This window comes from Festucalex cinctus, chromosome 10, assembly GCF_051991245.1.
Source record: "Festucalex cinctus isolate MCC-2025b chromosome 10, RoL_Fcin_1.0, whole genome shotgun sequence".
Lineage (NCBI taxonomy): Eukaryota > Metazoa > Chordata > Actinopteri > Syngnathiformes > Syngnathidae > Festucalex > Festucalex cinctus.
The window spans coordinates 22,292,136-22,313,880 of NC_135420.1; the positions used below are offsets into that span (position 1 = coordinate 22,292,136).

General features: G+C 38.8%; 2 protein-coding genes across 3 annotated transcripts in view; both read left to right on the plus strand.

Annotated features, from left to right (window-relative positions):
* Positions 1–11,973, plus strand: part of suco (SUN domain containing ossification factor) — a 30,336-nt gene extending 18,363 nt beyond the window's left edge. The window contains exons 11-22 of one of the 2 annotated variants that reach the window (XM_077534055.1): positions 998–1,018; positions 1,391–1,446; positions 1,665–1,756; positions 2,604–2,669; positions 3,155–3,238; positions 4,618–4,699; positions 4,983–6,179; positions 7,133–7,220; positions 7,291–7,395; positions 8,165–8,429; positions 8,707–8,762; positions 9,854–11,973. In XM_077534055.1, the coding sequence (XP_077390181.1) occupies positions 998–1,018; positions 1,391–1,446; positions 1,665–1,756; positions 2,604–2,669; positions 3,155–3,238; positions 4,618–4,699; positions 4,983–6,179; positions 7,133–7,220; positions 7,291–7,395; positions 8,165–8,429; positions 8,707–8,762; positions 9,854–10,417 (2,676 nt within the window). In that variant the 3' untranslated portion in view covers positions 10,418–11,973. The remainder of the gene's footprint in view (positions 1–997; positions 1,019–1,390; positions 1,447–1,664; positions 1,757–2,603; positions 2,670–3,154; positions 3,239–4,617; positions 4,700–4,982; positions 6,180–7,132; positions 7,221–7,290; positions 7,396–8,164; positions 8,430–8,706; positions 8,763–9,853) is intronic. The other variant, XM_077534056.1, reaches the window with a different exon arrangement.
* A 546-nt stretch (positions 11,974–12,519) lies between these two features.
* Positions 12,520–21,714, plus strand: mysm1 (Myb-like, SWIRM and MPN domains 1). The gene is made up of 19 exons (XM_077535237.1): positions 12,520–12,616; positions 13,063–13,126; positions 13,226–13,296; positions 13,405–13,479; positions 13,615–13,690; positions 13,779–13,877; positions 14,010–14,485; positions 14,563–14,693; positions 15,422–15,525; positions 16,769–16,846; positions 16,929–16,999; positions 17,089–17,143; positions 17,243–17,293; positions 19,497–19,571; positions 19,642–19,830; positions 19,903–20,035; positions 20,764–20,869; positions 21,009–21,066; positions 21,160–21,714. Exons 1-19 carry the CDS (start codon positions 12,561–12,563, stop codon positions 21,436–21,438), a joined length of 2,247 nt encoding a protein of 748 aa, XP_077391363.1. The 5' UTR covers positions 12,520–12,560; the 3' UTR covers positions 21,439–21,714.
* Positions 21,715–21,745: the final 31 nt, after the last annotated feature.

Genomic DNA, 21,745 nt, shown 5'->3' on the forward strand with positions numbered 1-21,745 from the left:
AATGTTAGAAACTAATTAGCCCCACCACTCGTGTGACGGATCACACAAGATTGTGGGAACATGTCATAACAGCACTCATGAATAAATATCAATGACCTTTGCACAAAATTGAACAGGAAGTCACGTCGGTAACACCCCCTCGTGAACAGCATCTGTTATGCTAAAACGGCTAATGCATGGGTGATTAAATTGCCATTTATTTATTTTTTGTTATATAAAGGATCTCTTGCATAACCATTAAAACCTTTAACTCATTTGCTCCCAAAAACATATAAATACGTTTTATGTTCAATATTACCATACACCCAAAGACGTATTTATACGTTTTTTTTTGTTTTTTTGTTTTTTTAATGCTAGAGCATACAGAAGGCTTTGGTGCAGCCTCTGAACTGAAGAGAATGCTTGACGTATTACGAAAACGGCCAGCAGGTGGCAGTAGAGTATAAGAGATCAACCAGGGCCATGTTGCAAAAAATTCATACCTCAGTGTTTTAAACAGATTTGTGAATGATGAAACTTAGCTATATTCTCATGCTAATTACTTCAAAACAGAAACCGATAGAAATATACTTTTTTTTTTTTTTTTTTTTTTTTTTCCCCGCCCTAATGAAAGAAGAGACCCATCTTTATTTTGTTTAGGTTCCATGTTTTTATAGCAGTAGAACACAATAGTCTGTGCCCTTGCAAAATCAGTCAAAATCCAAGAAAAGAGACGGGAGCGAAAATGGCTGGGAGTGAATGAGTTTAGTATAGAACATAATTGTCTTGCGCTGACATTTCTCATCTTTTTTCCGTCCTGCTATCTTCTGAAACGCTCATTAGAAAAATCTCCATCAGCATAATCTGGAACCATCCAGAATAATGGGATGGACCCTTTTTTCTTTGTGTGTGAATCTCAACTTGATAGAAAATGCTTGCAACTCCTTTTTTTTTATTGAACTGATTTTCTTGTTGTATTTCTCCCGCCTTCTGTCGTGCTGTCTTGCTCTGGCCTCAGATGTTCATCAAGTACATCAAGGTTAGCATTCTCTTTCTGTCTGTCACAGGCTGTTTTGAATTGTGGTGATGCGTGTTTTTTTTAACTGTTGAGCTTGTTGGGAGGGGGTTGCGAATATGCTAACTAACATCAACGCTGGCTGACCGTACTGTAGCTTGCTTCACTTTGGTGGTAGTTTGGTGATTTTGAGAACTGGTACATGCACTACTCATGAAAAATGTAAGATACTTGCTTTTGGGTGAAATGTCAGTAATGTCACATGTCCGCCTCTTCAGTGCTTCAGCTCGTTTTAGGTTCATCCTGAAATTTCAAAATCCCAATTATTTATAACTTTTGGTGATGTTAGGATATTTGCTAAATCATGCCTGACATTTTTCATCTGACATTTTGCAGGTTGAGCTGCTTTCCCATTTTGGATCTGAGCACTTTTGTCCCCTCAGTCTCTTCAGGTAACAGATAAAGATTGCTAAAGTGGCGTACGCGCGAATAATTTAACATCTAAACCAATTTAAAGAATGTAATATTAAGAGTGGAGCAGCGAGTTTGTCCTACAGAGCTGCTCTCCTCCCTAGAAAGATTAGATTGCATCATTTCTTGTGTTGAAACGACGACCCTTCACCTTTTTTTGTTTTGTGTAGGCAGCTAACAGAGTGTTTGTTTTGCGTAGGGTGTTTGGTACGAGCATGGTGGAGGAATATGAGGAGATAGCAGATTCCCAGTATCCTTCTGACAGGCTAGAGTACCTAGATGAAGATTACGGTAAGTAATACAATATTGTGTAATGCAGGGTTGTCCAAACTTTTTCATTTGTGGGCCACATACAGAAAATCGCAAGGGCCACATAATTTTATGAAGAGAAATTGTGTTTTAGTCCTAAAAATTGTACAAATAATGTATTTGTGCTTTTACATATTTAGAAAAATGCTACAGTATATAAGCTATTTTATTTGTAATATGGCAGTAGGGTTATTATAGTTTGGGAATTTTTCATTTTAGTTAGTTTTTATTTGTTTTCAGGGTGGTTCTGCTTGTATTAGTTTAGTTCTTTAATAAATTTTTAGTTTTAGTTAGTTTCAGTATTATTAAAAAAAAAAAATACAGCATGGGAGCAACGTCATCTGAAGGTGTTTTTCTATTGGCTGCTGCTAGATGATGTCGCTTCTGTGTGACACACTTTCAAACGTCACTAAGGACATTTTTGCTATAATTATAGTTTTAGTTAGTTTTGTAAACATAAAATGTCATTTCAATCAGTTTTCGTTTTTCAAAAAGTATTTTCGTTTTTATTTCGTTAACGAAATTGTTTTTGGAATTTTACTTTGAGTTATTTCGTTAGTTTTAGTTAACTAAAATAACCTTTAGTAGCACCTGTGTTTTTCGACACCTTCCCTTCTTACTTTGACCATCTCCAAACATTTTTGTTTTTATTTTATTTGAACTGAGTCAAATGCCATTTTTAGCATATGTCGCGGGCCACTAAAAAATGGACGGCGGCCCGCGAATGGCCCCCGGGCCGTAGTTTGGACACCCCTGGTGTAATGTGTTCACTGAGCAAATAGTTTCTGTTCTAGTTGTTTGAAATGTGTAAACGTGCGTGTGTCCTCAGACTATCCCCCCGGCTATCAACCATCAGAAGACAAAGCGTCTAAAAACCTGCTTGGCTCCGCAACAAGTACGTTTTATTTTAATTGAATTTACGTGTTTTGTTGATAGTGGTAAAACACAAAAACTGACTATTTAGGAAAAAACGGCAACCGTAATAATTTGGAGCACAACTCTGTTTTCTTACGTCAAGGCTGAAAGCTGCCTAAGTGCTTCGGAAAGCTAAAAATGCAAAGTCAGTCGAGGCGCCAGGCGAGCAAACATCAGCGCTCGCTCGCGCTCCATTAGCAAGTCGCGTCCTTGTGGCTTGGGGTTGAATGTTTGCACTTTGTATTCACCTACTTGCTCATGGTGTACATATTTGTGTGATGCTTTTCACACACAAGGGCGCCCGCATGTCTGAGAAAAAGATTTAATTTTTAAGTTTAATGAATGAACAGTTTTGCAACATAATTAAATACAATTTCCTGGTCCGAATTTATGGGAAAATGGCTTAATTAATACACTAAATGTGTCATGATTCTTGATATAAATGGCCAATGTGTTTACTTTCAGATGCCATCCTGAACATGGTCAACAATATTGCTGCTAACGTGCTGGGTGGTAAACCCGAGCTGGACGGCCAATTAGGGGCAGAAGGTATGCGAGTTATTCTTTTTTTACATCCCGTCTCGGGTCTTCCACTTCCTCTTGTACGTGTAACCGCTTCGCTGGCATCCATTTTCACACTGTGGAGTCATGCGGAACACTTAAAGTATGAGAACCCCATGAGTTGTTTTTTGATGATGTCACTTTTTTTTATTTTATTTTTTTTTTTTTTTCGAGGGGTCTCAGATTTTAAAAAAAAGAAGTAACTAAATTGTTTATTGTTCCTAAAATAAGTACTGTAAATACATAATTTGATGAGTGGGTAAAAACAAATAATTTATGCAAAATTAAGTAATCATTAAGTCTTTATTTTTTTTATTTTTATTTATTTATTTATTTTTAATGCATCTCAGGTTCAAGTCAAACAAATGAGGCAATTGCCATATATTATGCTCGGTATTACTAAATTGATTCTCTTAATTCTGTGACTCATTTTTTTTTTCCATTGTCACATTGTAGTTATGTACTGGAAAATATGTGATATGGCATAGTCATGCTTGCATTTCCTTTCAGACAAATTCTTGCTGGCGTTAAACCGTTAACAGGTTTTGTGAGATTTGTTTTCCTTTCACTCGGATGACTGACTTTTTTTTTTTTTTTTTTTTTTTTTTTTGACTGACTCAATGACGATGCATATTGAAACTTCTGACTTGGCTATGAGTCAGTCCGCCCACAGATTGTTCAGTCATGACATTTGTCATTTTCCCATTGATGCTCCATTGAATGAATGGAGCGGATGATTGAAGAAATGATAAACGCGGAATGAGGAACGAATAACGACTCGATTGAATCAATGATGCAATGGCTTTAAAGCACACTTGCTACAGTGCAATAATTTTTTTTTCACACTTGTGCAACCACATCCTCTATAAAATGATTTTTATTCATTTGAGTTGTATATCGTTTAGAGATTTCATACGTCACATTAATGAAGGAAAAATTTCTGAGAATATTTATATTAGTCTCTGTCACAAAAACCTGGCATTGGAACATGGATGTGTAGACTTTTTTTTTATTTTTTATTTTAATTTTATTTTTTTTTATTTTTTATTTTTTATTTTTATTTTTATTTTTTTAAAGCCACGGTATGTGTCCATAACATTCTTATTAGTTAAATGAGAATTCTGTGTCTTGGATGCTGCCTGGCCCTTTTACTCTCTGTGTGCGTATGTGTTTGTGGCGGCAAGATCGGCTCTAACTGGATCAGACCAGTTCTATCTCCCGACTTCCCCAAACATGGGCTTGTGAGCCAAGCTGCCAGGAAGTGTTTCTTTCTGTCCTCCACACTGCCTCCTACAGCTCCATGCACTACAAACACCGTGGAATGCAACGTTGACAAATGCCTTATAATGCCTTTTGCCCAATCGCAGGTAACATAACAGAAGAAGTGCTGACCAACAAGGAGGAAAGCGCGGAGGTCGCGACAGTGGAAATCCTTCAAAACTCGACTGTGTAAGGCCCTTGAGATGCTATAAAGTAGAGGTGGGCAAGGTGCGGCATCTTGCCATTCTTCAATCCGGCCCATTAAACATTTTTCCCCAGCTAACATTAAAGTTAAGTTGAACCTTAAACTTGGTTTGCTCATTTTGTCAAGATCTGAGATTGTTTGTTTATTAGACGAGGAATCTATAAATTGGAACACCTTGACTGAATTTAAAAAAAATAAAATCTCTCCAATTTGATATCAGTCAGATTTGTGCTAGCAGAAAAAAAATTGTGATTTTCCTTCCTCCAGAGAGAAACTTGTGGAGCCGGAAGAGCACACAGCCCCCGAGGACGCCAGCGTTTCTTCCGTGTCGCCCTCCTCCCCCGAAGCCCGCACAGACGGGCAGATTGTCACCCTTGTGGAAGAGGAAGATGACGAAGAGCCTCGACAGTCCACGGTCACGTTGCTGGACGAGGAGGAGGAAGAGAAAAGTGAACGAGAGGAGGACGTGGCAGCCGACAGGGAGAGCTCAGCGTACTGTCCTTTCTTGTCTCTGTCCTCGCTGTCCTGCCTGGCGACACTGCCGGAGCTGCTCCAGCGCTGGTGCTCCGTCATATTGGCCAAGGAGCGACTCCGCAAACTTCACACCCAGACGCGTCACGGCGTGAAGGACCCCACCCTCGCACGTCCGCGGATCCCCGTTCCCGCACCTTCACAGGAAGCCCTTCCCCTCACCGAAAAAGCCGCGGAGCCCGAGGCAACTCTCGCAGGTCAACCTCCGAGCGAGTCCCCCCTCACGCCACCCTTGGACCTCCACGCGCAAACTCCACATCCCGACATCCAGTTGGAGCCCAGCAGAACGTCCGCCCTTCACGCGCACAGCTTCTCGGACATCCACGGTTCCCTGACTCCCACCCACGAGGATGTCCTGCTGCCTCCCATCAAAGACCCCGTCACCACGCCGGCCCTGCAGGCCACCCCCGTCCCCAACACGCAGCGACCGAGCGCCACCTCACCCGCCTTGGTGGCGAGCCCCCCGCCACAACTTCCCACCCCAGAAACGGACGCTCCGGATGCTGCCCTCCCCTCCCCTAAGGAGCAGGACCTTCCCACTGCGTCACGCCCCGAAGACCTCGCCCCGTCTGCCACGGAGCAGCCGACAGTTCCCACCTTAACGACCCCTGATGCAATTGGCGACCCACAGAAACCTCCAGAGGAGCACAGGGACCCTCAGGGTGGAGAACCTCAGCGGGCGGCGGACCCGTCGGAGGACGACCTGTTAAACGGCAGCGTTCACCGGGCGGCCACGGATTTCTATGCTGAGCTGCAGAACGGCGGGGACTACAGCGGCGGCGCAGCAGGCGGCAACGGCGTGACGTCCAACGGGGCGGCGGTACACGGCTCCAGCCAGAAGGAAAGCGTCTTCATGAGGCTCAACAACAGGATCAAAGCACTGGAGATGAACATGAGTCTGTCTGGCAGATACCTGGAGGAGCTTAGCCAGAGGTACGATCACTTTGATATCGGTTCAACCCCATCCTGACTTGATTTTGTTTTGTTTTTAAATGACTTAACTCATTCACTCCCAGCCATTTTCACTTTGACTGATTTTACATGGCCCACAGAATATTGTGTTCTACTGCTATAAAAACATAGAACCTACCAAAAGAAAGATTGGAGGCCCCCCCTTTTTCATTAGGTAAAATAATATATTTGTATCTGTTTCTGTTTTGCAGCAAATAATATTAGAATATAGCTAAGTTTCATCAATATTCTTATTCCTGGTGAAAACACTGGCAAAAAGAGCTTGTTGCAACATGACCCTGGCTGATCTCTTATACTCTGCTGCCGCCTGTCCGTTTTTTGTAACAACTACCATTGCTTTAAGTGACCTCTTCAGGTCAGAAGCTGCATCAAAGCCTTCTGTATGTTTTAGCACAGGGTTCACCAATTCCGGTCCTCGAGTCCTGCAGGTTTTAGATGTTTTTGCCCACTAGCACACCTGATTCATATCATCAGCTCATTAGCATGCCTGAACTTTAGTATCAGGTGTGTTGGTAGGCGGAAATTTCTAAAACCCGTAAGACTCTGGACCTCGAGGACCGGAGTTGGTGAACCCTGATTTACCACAATTCAATTCAATTTTATTTAATTCGATTAAAAAAAACTGAAATGAAAAGGGACAGAAAGAAGTAAAAAACTTATCTGCCCCTGATCATCATCATCATCATCATCAACAACAACAAAATATCAACACAAAATAAATGACAAAAAAACTTATAATAATATTTTTGGGAGTGAAGGACAAAGTATTAAAAAAACGTATTTATATGTTTTTGGGTTTGAATGAGTTTAATGTGTAAAGCACCTTGAGATAACTTCAATTATCAACCATTTAAATAAAATTGACTCTCTGTGATAACCAACACTGCACACATAATCATTCTCTGCTGCTTAAGGTACCGCAAACAGATGGAGGAGATGCAGAGGGCGTTCAACAAGACCGTCATCAAGCTACAGAACACCTCGCGCATGGCTGAGGAGCAGGTGGGTGTGAACGGTGTTGAAGCGACATTGGTATTGCATTTATCTGACTGTCCTTTGCCGAATTCCTCAGGACCAGAAGCAACAGGACTCCATCCAGGTTCTGCAGAGTCAGCTGGGGAACATCACCAAACTGATGCTTAATCTCACCGATACAGTTGGACAGCTTCAGAAAGAGGCAAAACTCCATTTTTTTTTAATTTTTTTTTTTAATTAAACATGTTTTTACACATTTTAAAATGGTTCCCAGGTTACTTAATGTCTGAACCTTAATCAAATACCACAGCTATCAAGAATTATATTTACAATTTGCAAACTTTATTTTTTTTTGGGGGGGGGGGGTGTTCCTTTTAAAATATGGAGTGACTCAGACTTTCTTTTTCAGGACAATACTACTTTTTATTGTAATATTTACAACTTTTTTCGGTGAAAAAATTTGTAAATATTAACATAAAAAGTCCATCCTAGAACTTTTTTTTTTTTTCCCCAAAAATGTTTTTTCACAAAAAAGTTGTCCTCAAAATTTGTCTCTGAATTAATTTTTTTCTCAAATATTTTTTTTTTCTTGAAGACATTTTTACTCACTTTCCCCCATCAAAGCACATTTTCTTGAGAATGTATAATTTATTTTCACACACGTTTTGTTTCTCTTAAACATACACATTTTTTCTTTATAGAATCTTTTCTAAAAATAGATTTTTTTTTCATTTATAAAATAAACGTTCATGAAATTAAACATTTTGTTAAAAAAAAACTCTAAAAACAAGACTTTCTTTTTTTTTTCTAAAAAAACAAAAAAACTACATTTAATTTTTTTTTCTGTCAAAATATTGAAAAAAAATGTACATTTTTCTCTGAGTGTTAAAAACAACTTTGAAATGTGAAAACTATGACAACGTACAACTTGTTTTGCAGCAAACTCACGCCCATACTTATCCGCTGCGCAGGTATCGAACCGTCAGAGCTACCTGGTGCTGTCGCTATCCCTGTGCGTGTCACTGGGCCTGCTGGTATGCCTGCAATGCTGCCGCAGCCTCTGCGCCACCTCCACGCCGGACGTCGCCGCCTCCGCCGCCGTCGTTGCGCCGCCCAAGAGCAAGCACTACCCCAGCCCCAAGAGATGCTTCTCCTCCTACGACGACATGAGCCTCAAGCGCAGGGTGATGTGTCCGCTTGTGCGCTCCAAGTCCTTCCACCTGTCCTCCACGGAAGGTAAACAAACATCAAATTGGATTCATGTGACTCCCCCTGCTGTTGATTCTGCGCGTTTGCCCTTTTGGCTGAAAGCTGTCAGTGGCAGCTTGTGCACACGTAGGCTTAAGACGCACAAGAATAGAGTGTGAAGCTTTGCTGGCTCGCGGCAGACGTTTGCCAGCTGAGCTCTAATAGAAAACTTGAAGTGATGCATGCTTGTTACATGTACTGTTTTTTTTTTCCCCCCCCCATGTTCACTGTCTTCTCTTTTTTTTTTTCTTCTTCTTTCCCTTAGTTGGTCCAGATGACTTGTACATTGTAGAGCCTTTAAGGTTTTCTCCAGAGAAAAAGGTAAAATGTGTCTCCAGTTTTCTGTTTGAACATGTCACAATGACAAATGGAATGCTCTTATAATAGGGTACAAAATAAGGTGCAACAATGGCACGTACAAAGGAGTAAAAAATACAATTATAACTTCATATAATGTACAACTTTTAAAATCTGTTTAAAGATAAAACTTATTTATTAGGGATAGGCCGATATTTGGTATTTTGACGAATATCAAAACTGTACCATTTTTAGTTATTTTTTTTGGGGGAAAAAAAAGTATTGTAGAAAACTATAGGGCACTATTACATTTACTTGTTTAGGTTTTTAGTTAGTTTTTAAGACATACTTATGACCCTGGGAGCTCCCTGAAGCTTTTGTTAGAATTGTAAAACTTATCTGACAATTGTCCAAGATTAATTTATTTTTTTTTAAAGTCAACATTTTGCAAACCTGAAAAGTTGTTTAATAAACATGCTTTAAAACATTCCAACAAAGTTGAGAGTTGAAATTTATATAAAATAAATAAATAAATAAATAAAATACGCCAATATTTTTTCACTGAAATTGAATATCGTGTCCAAATATCAGTTATCAGTCTCCTTGACTAGTAATTATTGGCCCTGGGGAAAAAAAAACAAAAAAAACACAACAGTCTATCTCTACGACCGGTGTTTATAATATTATATTTAATATTACCTAATATACAACTTAATGCTCTCTGATGCACCATTCTGCAACAAATAACTATTTTTTTTTTTAATTTCAAATAAGACCGATTTTCCCCTTCAAAATAAAACTTTTCAAATGATTTTTTTTTCTTATATTTATTTTTGTAATTTATTGTCAAATATGTGTATACAATCTTGATTTCATCACTTTTTGTCCCCATTTCTTTCCAATGTTCAGCTTGTTTTTTTGTTTTGACTTATTAGCCAGTCTATGGTATTTTTCATTGTGAATTAGCATTGAGTATAGTGGACTTTTAATATGCTTTTTCCACTTAATTATATACATTTTTGTACAACTTTTTTTTTTTTTTTTTTTTACAAAAACATTTACAACAGTCATTCTTTTAAGATTTTAAAGTGTAAAAATTTGTCCTCTTCTCCTAGAAAAAACGATGCAAAACGAAACTTTTGGACAAAGTAGAAACCCTGAATCCATCGGACCCTTCGGTTCCACTCAGCAACGGAAGCATTAAATGCAACGGCTTCCACCCATGCCTCCCCCCTCCCCTCCCCACCCTCTCGCTTCCCCTTCCCCTCCTCCCACCACCACCCCTTCCTCCACCTCCTCTTCCCCCCGCTCCATCTCCCGCCGACGAACCCCCACCGTTGCCCCCCTACTCCTCCCAGGAGTCCCCCTCAGAGACCAGCAGCTCCTGCTCATCCACCCACTCGGAGGAGTCGTTCGCCGGGCGCCTGCCGCCTCCCTCGCCCGTCTTCTCCTGCGCCGAGCTGCCCCTGGCGGCGCCCCTCCGGCCCGCTCGGCCGCCGCCCGCCCCCCCCGCCAAGTCCCGGCAGGAGAGGCGCTCCACCAAACGGCGCAAGTCGCGGCAGACGGAGCTGGCGGAGGGGCGCGTGGCCTCGCTGCCCGGCCTGCGGCAGCTCATGAGGCGCGGCAAGGAGTTCGGCGTGGGCACCATCAGGGTGACGGCGGTCAGCGGACAAGTCTGACATCCCAAAGAGCCACATTGACCCTCATCCACTCCCTTAAAGACCTTGTGACGGTTACGTGCCTTTATGACCCCTTTTTAATCGGTGTTGAAAACACACAAATGTTTATTTGCGAGGACATTCGAAGCGTGCGTCCACAAAGTATTCAAAGCATGTATCATCGTGAGGACTTGGTTACAAAAGACATCCTTCATTCCCCCCACTTATTTCATGGCTTGCCATTATGACTCCTGGGACCACCTTGTTCACCGATTTGCCACCCAGCTCTTGTTGGTTTACTCCCTCAGCAGCCTCATGAAGAAAACACAAACTTGTATAGTTTCCCTACTGAAACGTGAAATGCTTTCGCTACAGCAGCAGCACACATGACTTGTTTTGTTTGTTTTTTCTAAGAAACTTTTTTTTTTTTTTTTTTGAAAACAAAAATATATTCTCAAATCTTGTTAAATTTCCCTGCATCTTCTATTTTGCAGAGGAAAAAAAACCCTGCACAACATTGTATGGACAAAGTATGTTGTGTATACTTGACTTTTTTTCATGACGATATATCTTTATTGACAATGTGATTCTTCTTGACAATATTAGACTTTTTCGCATTTGCGTCACTTTTTCTGTAACTGAGCCAACCTGGCCGCGCACACCCTAGTTCTAAAGAGCAGTAATATTTATCTATTTATTTATTTGTACACACTGGCTGGCCAGTCTCCGTAGTAGAAATATCTACATAGAACCCTAAATGATACTTGTACATGCAAATAGTCTCACTGGTACTGACACATAGCGGCGAGCTTTGTTTATTTCACATGTGGTAGATGTCACATGACTCGACAAAATGCCTAATCTTCACTCTGCTGCTGCTACTGCTTTCTGATTGGTGGAAACTAGTTTGCACTAAATTCCTTTTTATGGCAAGCATTGTTTGATGCATTTCAACAACAACAAAAAAAAGTGTTTTCTGATAGGCTCTGAGTGGTTTTGTTGACAGGCTGGGAACCATGCTCCCCCTCTTTCTTCACCCACCTTTTCATTTTTGCACATTTTTCCCCCCAATTTTAACATTTTCTCACAAGCTTTGAGTCTGCATCTGTGTGTGTCCTCTTTTGTTAACTCCCTGAAAGTTTGCACGGATTTTGTTTATAAGGGAAATGCAGGCAAAGATGGTTGTATGGAACACTATTCATGTCATGCTAGTTGTCGTTTTAACCCACCTCTTTTTTTTTTTTTTTAATTTTTTTATGTCGGTGAGCGTTCGTGTGAGATTACTGAAATTTCTCGTTGTGTTACAAGAGACTACTTTGATTGTACTTAACACAATGAAAGAGAGGCTGCTGAACAACCTCCGTGTGCACTTTTAATGACTCCTCATGCCTTTTTTTCTTTTCTTTCTACTTTTCAGTGTTCTCTATTCTTTCGGTCTTCTTCACGTTTGCTCTGTGAGTCCTCTGAAAAGCTGCACAGTATTTTGTTGTTTTTTGAGCAGGAGCGAGTTACTACAAAAGTTGTAGTGCCATTAGAAACTGTGAATTTCTGAATAAAATCTTTTCTGTCGTCTTTCACTTTGGCTTCCAGTTTTTGTTTCTGTGAGCAGTGTTGCACCTGTGAAAGAGGAACAAGACAAGACAGCACTTGAACTAGGGTGTTTTAGACTTTATATCTGCTGTAGATGTGTTGTAAGTTATCCTGCCAGTAAATGGGAGCCATGATCCATTTAAAAACGATACATTTGTGACTTGTGGGTTAAAATATAAATATAAATAGAATAATAATAATGTGATATAATATAATATATAAATATAAAACATAAACCATGCCGTTCGTAACGTGAAACGCATTTTGTCGGTAGCGTCCAAGACGTAGCGTCGAGTACTACCGCTAATGTCGTTCGTCCCTCCTGCCACACGGCGTCGCTCTCACGTCCGTTGTTGTCATGTTGGCTCGGCAAACGCGGTATTCTAAATTTACTGGGGCGTTTTAAAAGGTCGGGATTATCTTGTTTTTAACAACTAGGATAATTATTAAAACTCCGTAAAGTTCTCTCTAAGCTAAAGCTACTTTAAATGATTTTACAACAAAGTCCGTCCCTCCAGGCACAGTGTGTCGCCGTCACTTCCGGTCACCTGGCTGTTTACGTTTATCCTTCAAGATGGAGGATGATGTGGATGTTGACATCGAGGGAGACGAGTTTGATACAAATATTGGGTAATGCCCCTTTTAATTTCGATAATACTCTTTTACTGCGTTTTTCACATTTCACGCACTGCCTTGCATTTAAAATCGACGCTCTCGATCGAGTATTTTCTCTTAGACGAGCTAAGCTAAAGATGTGCTAAGCTGTTTTGACAGTCAGGCTTCTGTCATTTTCCGAATTCTCGTTTTAAATGAGTAAAGGGCTGTGTTTGAAATCGCTCCCTATTCATTATATAGTGCCCTGTATAATGATATAGCCTTTTTGTAGTTTGGTTGGAATGGGTAGTTAGCTACTCTAAAACTTCTCAAAAGTGGGAATTTTTGTCTGATTTTGCAATTTCCAATTACAGTTGTTTAAATAGAGCAATTAGTTACTGTTTACTAGTGTAACACTCAAGAACAGTTTTGATTTTGAGACTCTGATTCTGAACACAACCAATGTGTATTTTCTGTTACAGTGAGCAAGATGCAAGGGAGTTAGCTCAGGAACAGTCTGCGTGGAAGAGCAACGTGGGGATACTGGTATTAAACCTCACAATTACGCCTTTACTAATGGAGCTTTGCTCTTCTCATACATTTTGAATCTGCCTATGTTGACAATATGGTGTGTTTGCCATTCAGCCCTGGGAGTTGGACACCTCCATCAGCAATGAAAACCGAGAAGCCATCCACAGAATGCTGCTGGAGGAGCAGTATCCTTTTTCTCCACTCGACCGTGAATCCACCACATGGCCGGTGCTGTATTTATCAACTTTTGAGGCATTTCTTGGTTGACCTTTGTGGACCTAAACTACTTCTAGATACTACCTGAAAGGTCAGGCGATTCCCAACCATATTTGGCCAAGTGATGCTTACAGCAAGCCTAAAGTGAAGAAGTAAGTACATGTAGAAACAGAACAGATAGCATATAACAAAAGATTTACGCTGTTGCTGAATTTGTAAACAAACAATTTTACTTGCAAACTGTCCATCCCCTTGAACATGTTGAACATGCTGTCCTTTCTATTCAGGTCTCCAGCCAAGACCTCCTCATCCTCCTCATCCCGATGGTCCAAAGAGGAGAAAGAGTTATTTGAAGAAGGGCTGGTATGTTTTTTTAAAAGGAAGCATCATCATCAACATCATCCTCAAATAAGTAAAGTACATGTATGTCCTTGGTCCTGTTGGTGTGTAGGCTCAGTTTGGCCGAAGGTGGACAAAAATCGCCAAGTTGATGGGCAGCCGCAGCGTTCTTCAGGTTAAGAGCTACGCCAGGCAGTATTTGAAACAAAAGGTGAGTCGTACTCATCTTACAGGAAACCTGCATCAGATGATTAATAGTAAATAATTATAAGAATGATAATGCAAAGGATTTGATTAGTCTAAACGCAAAATAATTCCAAGGTTGCTTTTTCTCCGCCCTCAGGCCAACGTGGCACCAGGCGTGGCGGCTCCCTCTACAGGCACGGCGCCGCCATTGCCGCCTGCTGAGCTTAGCTCCGCCAACACGGTGCGCATGGAGAGACTAGATGAAGACGAGGACGTGGACATCACGGACGACCTCGGCGGAGAGCGTCGGCCCGCACCTTCACCCGCCCCTTCACAGGGCCTCTCGGATGAGCCCGCCGAGGAACAAGAGGCTGAAGCTGAAGCAGGCTGCAAGCAGGTGGAGGAAGAAGAAGAAGAAGAAGAGGAGGAAGCTGCAGAGGCTGACAGATTGGTAGATGAGGAGGAGGAGGAGGAGGAGGAGGAGGAGCTAAAGGCGCCGGAGCAGGAAGTGCAGCTGGACGTGGGGAGCATCAGCGAGGACGAGAAGCAAGCCATCCCGGAGTTCTTTGAAGGGCGGCCTTCCAAGACGCCCGAGAGATACCTGAAGATCCGCAACTACATCCTGGACCAGTGGTGAAGCCAGAAAACCAAAACAAAACTCAAGTAGCGGGAGCGTGTAGATTGTTAATGCAATTGTGGTGACGTTGCAGGCTGAAGAGCAAACCCAAATACCTGAACAAGACGTCGGTGCGGCCCGGCTTGAAGAACTGCGGCGACGTCAACTGCATCGGAAGGATACACACCTACCTGGAGCTCATTGGAGCCATTAACTTCAATTGCGGTACATTTATTTTTTCTTTTTCTTACTTTTTTACTCATTGTCTATTTATTTATTTATTTATTTATTTATTTTTTTTTTTTTTTATTTATTTTTTTTTTTTTTAAAGAGCTCAGAATTGTTCATTCGGTAGTCTTACCGATTCAACGTCTTATCATCATTGCCTTTTTTTTTTTTTTTTTGTGTGTGTGTGTGAATCGATTTTTAAACTTCCATTTTTAATGGAAAAATATTCAACAAAACGTCTGACTTCGGGTTAGGATTCACACCTTGAGCATGGAAGAATGTTATATGAACGGAACATTAAGCCTTAATATTTTATTTTAATGCTGTTCAAACATGAAACAGATTACAACCTCTATAAGACTGAAATTTCAGATAAATAAATAATACATTTTCATATAAATCTTACACTCTACAAGCGTACTGATTAGTATTTTCTAAATTTGAATGAAAAAAAAATCGCAACAATCGACTTATAAATTCGTATCGGGATTAATCGGTATCGAATCGAATCGTGACCTGTGAATCGTGATACGAATCGAATCGTCAGGTACTAGGCAATTCACACCCCTACTATTTACTATAGTATATTGGTTATTGACTTAATTCTATTATACCTAGTATTTATCCGCCACATGCTTATTATTGATTGAATTACTTTCTATTGATTTTTTTGTCTACCTCGTATTTAGTCATTGTTTGTAAACATTTATTTGGGGATTTCTCAGAGCAAGCGGTGTATAATCGTCCCCGGGTGGCGGACCGCACAAAACAAAAGGAGGGCAAAGATGTGCGGGAGGCTTACCAGCTGGCCCAGAGGCTGCAAAGTATGGTAAGGTGGCCATTTTTGTAGTCCTTTGTCAGATTTGTAGACTTGTAGAACTGTACCTATGACTTTTATTGCATTTTTTAACATTAATTTTCTTTTTTCTTTTTTTTAAGTAATTTTTGTAAGCTACCTTTTATTTCTGTACTTTGTTTTTCGTCCTTAGTTATTTTGTTTTTAACTCATTCACTGCCTTTGACAAGTATACTTGTCAATTGTATTTTTTAGAGCGGTGCTAAATGGGGACGAATCTGAGCATGCTCCACTGTAAATATAAAACTTGGAAACAACTTTACTGATGCCCAACCACCGGTAGATGACATCATTGCCCCATTTTATAGGAAATAAACACAGTTTCAGAGTCCATGGGAGAAATGGCTGTATTTTGGCAAACCTACATTTTTCTGCTGTCAATTATAAAAGAACGGGACGGGACAAAAAGTAGGGAGTCTATTCTGTTATTTGGTAGATTCGGTTTATATATAATTATTGAATGGAATATTACGTGAGTATTGGAAATGTAAAAATTTTCTATAATGACTGGCAGTGAATGAGTTAAATGTTGCATTTATATTGCCTTATCTCGGCTTGCAAACGAGAAAAAATAAATAAAAATACATGACAAGACAGAAATGGTAATTTTATAAGAGTGATGTGAACTATCTCAAGAAGCTTGAAATGTGTCGGCACTGTATACGTTTTATTTTGACTATTATAGCATTTAACTCATTCGCTCCCAGCCATTTTCACAGAAGCAATCCTGTTCGCTCCCGGCTATTTTACGGGACTGATTTTGCAAGGCCCACAGAATATTGTGTTCTATTGCTATAAAAAGATGGAACCTACCAAAAGAAAGGTTAAAGTCTCTTCTTTCATCAGGAAAAAAAGTATAATTCTGTTTCTGTTTTGCAGTAATTAGCATTAGAATATAGCTAAGTTTAATCAATTTTCACAAATCTATTTAGAATGGTGCGTAATTGTGCTTTTTTTCAACATGACCCTGGTTGCTCTCCTTTGCTCTGATGCCACCTGCTGGCGTTTGTATAATAACTACCATTTCTGCAACCGTTCTTTGCAGTTGAGAGGCTGCATCAAAGCCTTCTGTATGCTCTAGCATTAAAAAATAAAACATATAAATACGTCTTTGGGACACATAAAACATTTTAAAAAAACGTATTTATACGTTTTGGGGAGCAAATGAGGTAAGCATGAACGCATGCACATTTGCTGTCTGTTTGTTCGCCGGTAGCGGACCAGGAAACGGCGCGTTCGGGACACGTGGGGAAACTGGTGTGACGCCAAAGACTTGGAGGGACAAACATATGAGGTGTGTGCTCACGCACACACATGAATACATACACCATTTCTTTGCTAGCATTTGTTCACGTCTTCAACTTTGTTGTTATTAGCATCTTAGCGCCGAGGAGCTGGCCATGCGTAGAGAGCGGCCCAAAGCAGGCAAAATGTCCAGACACAGAGGGTGAGTGGCGTACACTTGTCACACATGCACACATATTTCCAAATATTAACACATTTATGTTACTTGTGACTTGCTTTTTTTTTTTTTAGGTCTTTTGATCCCTTCCAGCTCATTCCATGTCGGTGCTTTGGAGAGGATGCGCAGGTCGGTGACTACCACCAACTGTAATCTCTTTTAAATAACTCGCATTAAAACAGTAAAGCTCTCTTTGTAGCATAGTTTGAAAATATTTGAATTCTTCAGGAACCTTTCCGAGTCATTGTGTGTGCTGAGACGTTGCTGATTATGGACATGGTAAGCACACATTCACACAAACTGCATGTCGTTACAATAAAGATGAGAAAAGAAAAAGTCTTAATATTAGGAGAAAATCTCATTTTAAAGCAGTAATTTCCTAATATTACAAAATAAAAAATAAAAATGTTCAAAATTCAAGTAATCATATTATGAGGGACTTTAAAAAATAATCAATAGAGTTGTGCTATTCGATCATTAAAAAAAAAAAAAAAAAGTTTCCAGTATATAATTCGGAAAATGGTAATTTCCCCATCAATAAGTGAAAGCTTGAAAACATTTCCAATGATAATAATAATAATTATATTACAAGAAAATAACTTAATTTTGTGGGACTTAATTCAAAATATTACGAGGGGAAAATTATTTTACAAAAATAATTGTACTATTATTATCATTTTGTGATTTAAAGTGACGCTTTTTTTTTATATAATAATCCAATTTCATTTTTGTAAAATGGCTATTTTTTCCTTGTCATAGTACATACATTTTTTATTTTGATTTTTTTTCACTTGGTTTTAGAATTTTATACCCATCAAACAGCTTTTTTTTCTGTTTTAATATTAATATTACAACATATTTTCTTATTTTAGCATAACATATTTGTATGATTTTTTTTATGACACAAATGCTGTAAAATCCTATAGATGACCCTAATTTTCTTTTTTTAGCACTATTTCATTTTCTAAAAAAAAAAACCAAACAAAATAAATTTAAAAAAAAAAACCTTCAATTTTGTAAAATAGCTAGTTTTTTTTTCCTTGTCAAACACTTGGTTTTAGAATTTTATACCCATCAAATTGCATTTTTTTTCTCTTTTAATATTAATATTATAACATATTTTCTTATTTTAGCGTAACATATTTGTATGATTTTTTTTATGACACAAATGCTGTAAAATCCTATAGATGACCCTAATTTTCTTTTTTTAGCACTATTTCATTTTCTAAAAAAAAAAACCAAACAAAATAAATTAAAAAAAAAAAAAACCTTCAATTTTGTAAAATAGCTAGTTTTTTTTTCCTTGTCAAACACTTGGTTTTAGAATTTTATACCCATCAAATTGCATTTTTTTTCTCTTTTAATATTAATATTATAACATATTTTCTTATTTTAGCGTAACATATTTGTATGATTTTTTTTATGACACAAATGCTGTAAAATCCTATAGATGACCCTAATTTTCTTTTTTTAGCACTATTTCATTTTCTAAAAAAAAAAACCAAACAAAATAAATTAAAAAAAAAAAACCTTCAATTTTGTAAAATAGCTAGTTTTTTTTTCCTTGTCAAACACTTGGTTTTAGAATTTTATACCCATCAAATTGCATTTTTTTTCTCTTTTAATATTAATATTATAACATATTTTCTTATTTTAGCGTAACATATTTGTATGACTTTTTTATTACACAAATGCTGTAAAATCCTATAGATGACCCTAATTTTCTTTTTTTAGCACTATTTCATTTTCTAAAAAAAAAAACCAAACAAAATAAATTAAAAAAAAAAAAAACCTTCAATTTTGTAAAATAGCTAGTTTTTTTTTCCTTGTCAAACACTTGGTTTTAGAATTTTATACCCATCAAATTGCATTTTTTTTCTCTTTTAATATTAATATTATAACATATTTTCTTATTTTAGCGTAACATATTTGTATGATTTTTTTTATGACACAAATGCTGTAAAATCCTATAGATGACCCTAATTTTCTTTTTTTAGCACTATTTCATTTTCTAAAAAAAAAAACCAAACAAAATAAATTAAAAAAAAAAAACCTTCAATTTTGTAAAATAGCTAGTTTTTTTTTCCTTGTCAAACACTTGGTTTTAGAATTTTATACCCATCAAATTGCATTTTTTTTCTCTTTTAATATTAATATTATAACATATTTTCTTATTTTAGCGTAACATATTTGTATGACTTTTTTATTACACAAATGCTGCAAAATCCTATAGATGATTCACATTTTCTTTTTTAGCACTACTTCATTTTCTAAAAAAAAAAAAAGTAAAAAAAAAAAAGCTTTGTTTTTCAGGAACATGTGTGTGATATTACTATTATTTAAATTATGTCCAATACAAAAGCTGTAATTGTTTCAATTTGACAAAATTTCCCTGAAAATGTAATTGATTTTGATATAATTCCAACTAATTGCTGAACTTTGCCATTTTTTTCATTTTTTGTTTTTTTTAATTGCTGGTCAGCATGCTCACGTGTCTCGAGGCGAGGTGATCGGTCTGCTCGGAGGTACGTTCGACGAGGAGGAGAAAGTGTTGAAGGTGGGACGACGTTATTAAATAGGACCAACGGGCGTCACCGATTACTTGACGAACACGACGGCGTGCGTAGATCTGTGCAGCGGAGCCGTGCAACAGCGTGAGCACGGGGCTCCAGTGCGAGATGGACCCTCTGTCTCAGACGCAGGCCCGCGACGTGCTCTCCTCACTGGGCTTCAGCGTGGTCGGTTGGTACCACTCGCACCCGTCCTTCCACCCAAATCCGTCCGTGCGAGACATCAACACGCAGGACCAATTCCAGGTGACGTGAAACAAAAGTTGACACGCACTTCCTTCAGTACTTATTTTTTTTAATTTGTGTTTTTATTTGTAGAGTTATTTTTCCCGCGGCGGCGCTCCCTTCATCGGGATGATCGTGAGCCCGTACGACCCGGCCAATCCTTCACCACATTCCCAAACCACCTGCTTGTTGGTGAAGGAGAGCCAAGAGCTGCCAACACCGCAGAGTATGTTGGAAAATAAACATCAATTTGAGCAAAATAAATTCTGTATCATGAGAAAATAAATGCATTGTAGTGTTAAAAAATATATAGAATAATAAATATAGAACACTTTGAGAAAAAAATCAAAATTTTATGGAAATGGGCTTAACTCATTCACTCCCAGCTAATTTCACAGAAGCAAAGATTTTGACTGATTTTGTAAGGCCCACAGAATATTTTTATTCTATTGTTATGAAAACCATGGAATCCACCAAAAGAAAAATGAGTCTCTTCCTTTATAAGTACAAAAAACCCAAAAAGAGCTTGTTTTAACATGGCCCTGGTTGATCTCTTATACTCTGCTGCCACCTGCTGGCCTTTTTTTTGTTTATAACTACCATTGCTTTAAGCGACCTCTTCAGGTCAGAAGCTGCATCAAAGCCTTGTGTGCTCTAGCATAGAAAAAACATAAAACACGTATAAATACGTTTTTGGTAGGGAAGGCAAAGTGTTAAAAAAAACATATTTACGTATACGTTTTTGGGTTTGAATGAGTTAACATTTAAAAAAATTAGTACCATAATGTCTTAATTAAAAAAAAAAGAGAAAAAAAAAGAAAGTATTTCACAGGAGGAAGTATGGAATTTAACATGAAGAAACAAAACAATGTTACAATAAATAAAGACTCAATATTATGAGATTATTTTTTTTTTAATTCAAGAATAAAGTTGACGTTTTGTGTATCTTCCCAGAGCTTCCCTACAAATTTGACTTCCTGCCATCACAGGACATCCCAAACTGGGATCAGACTTTAAGACGAGCCCTGTGGATCATCCACAAGTACTCCCAAACGCCAGGGTGAGAAATACAACTCCTTGTCCACCATTTTGGTTTGAATTTAATCGCACTGAATCGACTGGAATCGTTCCACTTCAAAATGAAACATGCTTGAATTGTATCGCACACGCCTATTATATTTTCTCACATTTTCTTCTAGGAGTGTGCGAATGGAGCGATTTTTCCGGAGGGACTCCCACCTCACCTGTCTGGAAAAGGTACCAGAAGACGCATCCATCAACCTAACATCGCTCTTAAAGGAACAGTGTACCATTTTGTTCCCCCCCGTCTTCTTTCTGTCCGGCTTTCAGATGTTGTCGTCGCTGGCCAGGTACCTGGAGCCGCTGCCCGACGAGGAGGGAGAAGCCTTCCTCACTCAAATCCACGCCCTCTTCCTTTCCGACTTCATCGCAAAGCAGCAACAGCAGCCCGGTGAAGGCGAGCGCGAGGAGAGCAACTCGTCAAGTAACTCGCCCGCACCTGTGAGTTCGGGAGACGTCGAGGAGGATCCGGCAGGCGACGAAAAGCAGTCGAGTGCCGTATTGCATCTTGGCTCTGTGCTGTCCACTGGGCACGACTATTTACTCTGATATGATTGGATGTCGAATTTGTATATAGTTTTTATTTTATTTTTTTTAACCATTATATTGCATTAGCATATTTCCATTGAGGTTTTAGTAAACAGTTATGGAAGAAAAGTTTGCCTCTTTGTATACAAAGTGGTCCCTTAAGTTTCAAGTGACTTATGAGGTTTTCAAAAAACAAGCACTTGCTTCAACCGTTTTTATTTTTTTTATTTTATTTTTTTTTACTTGCGAGCAAAAATATGAGTGTGCTAGTTGGAGGCAATAAACGTTTGACAAACATGTCGAGTGTGCATGCTTCTAACAGATTATT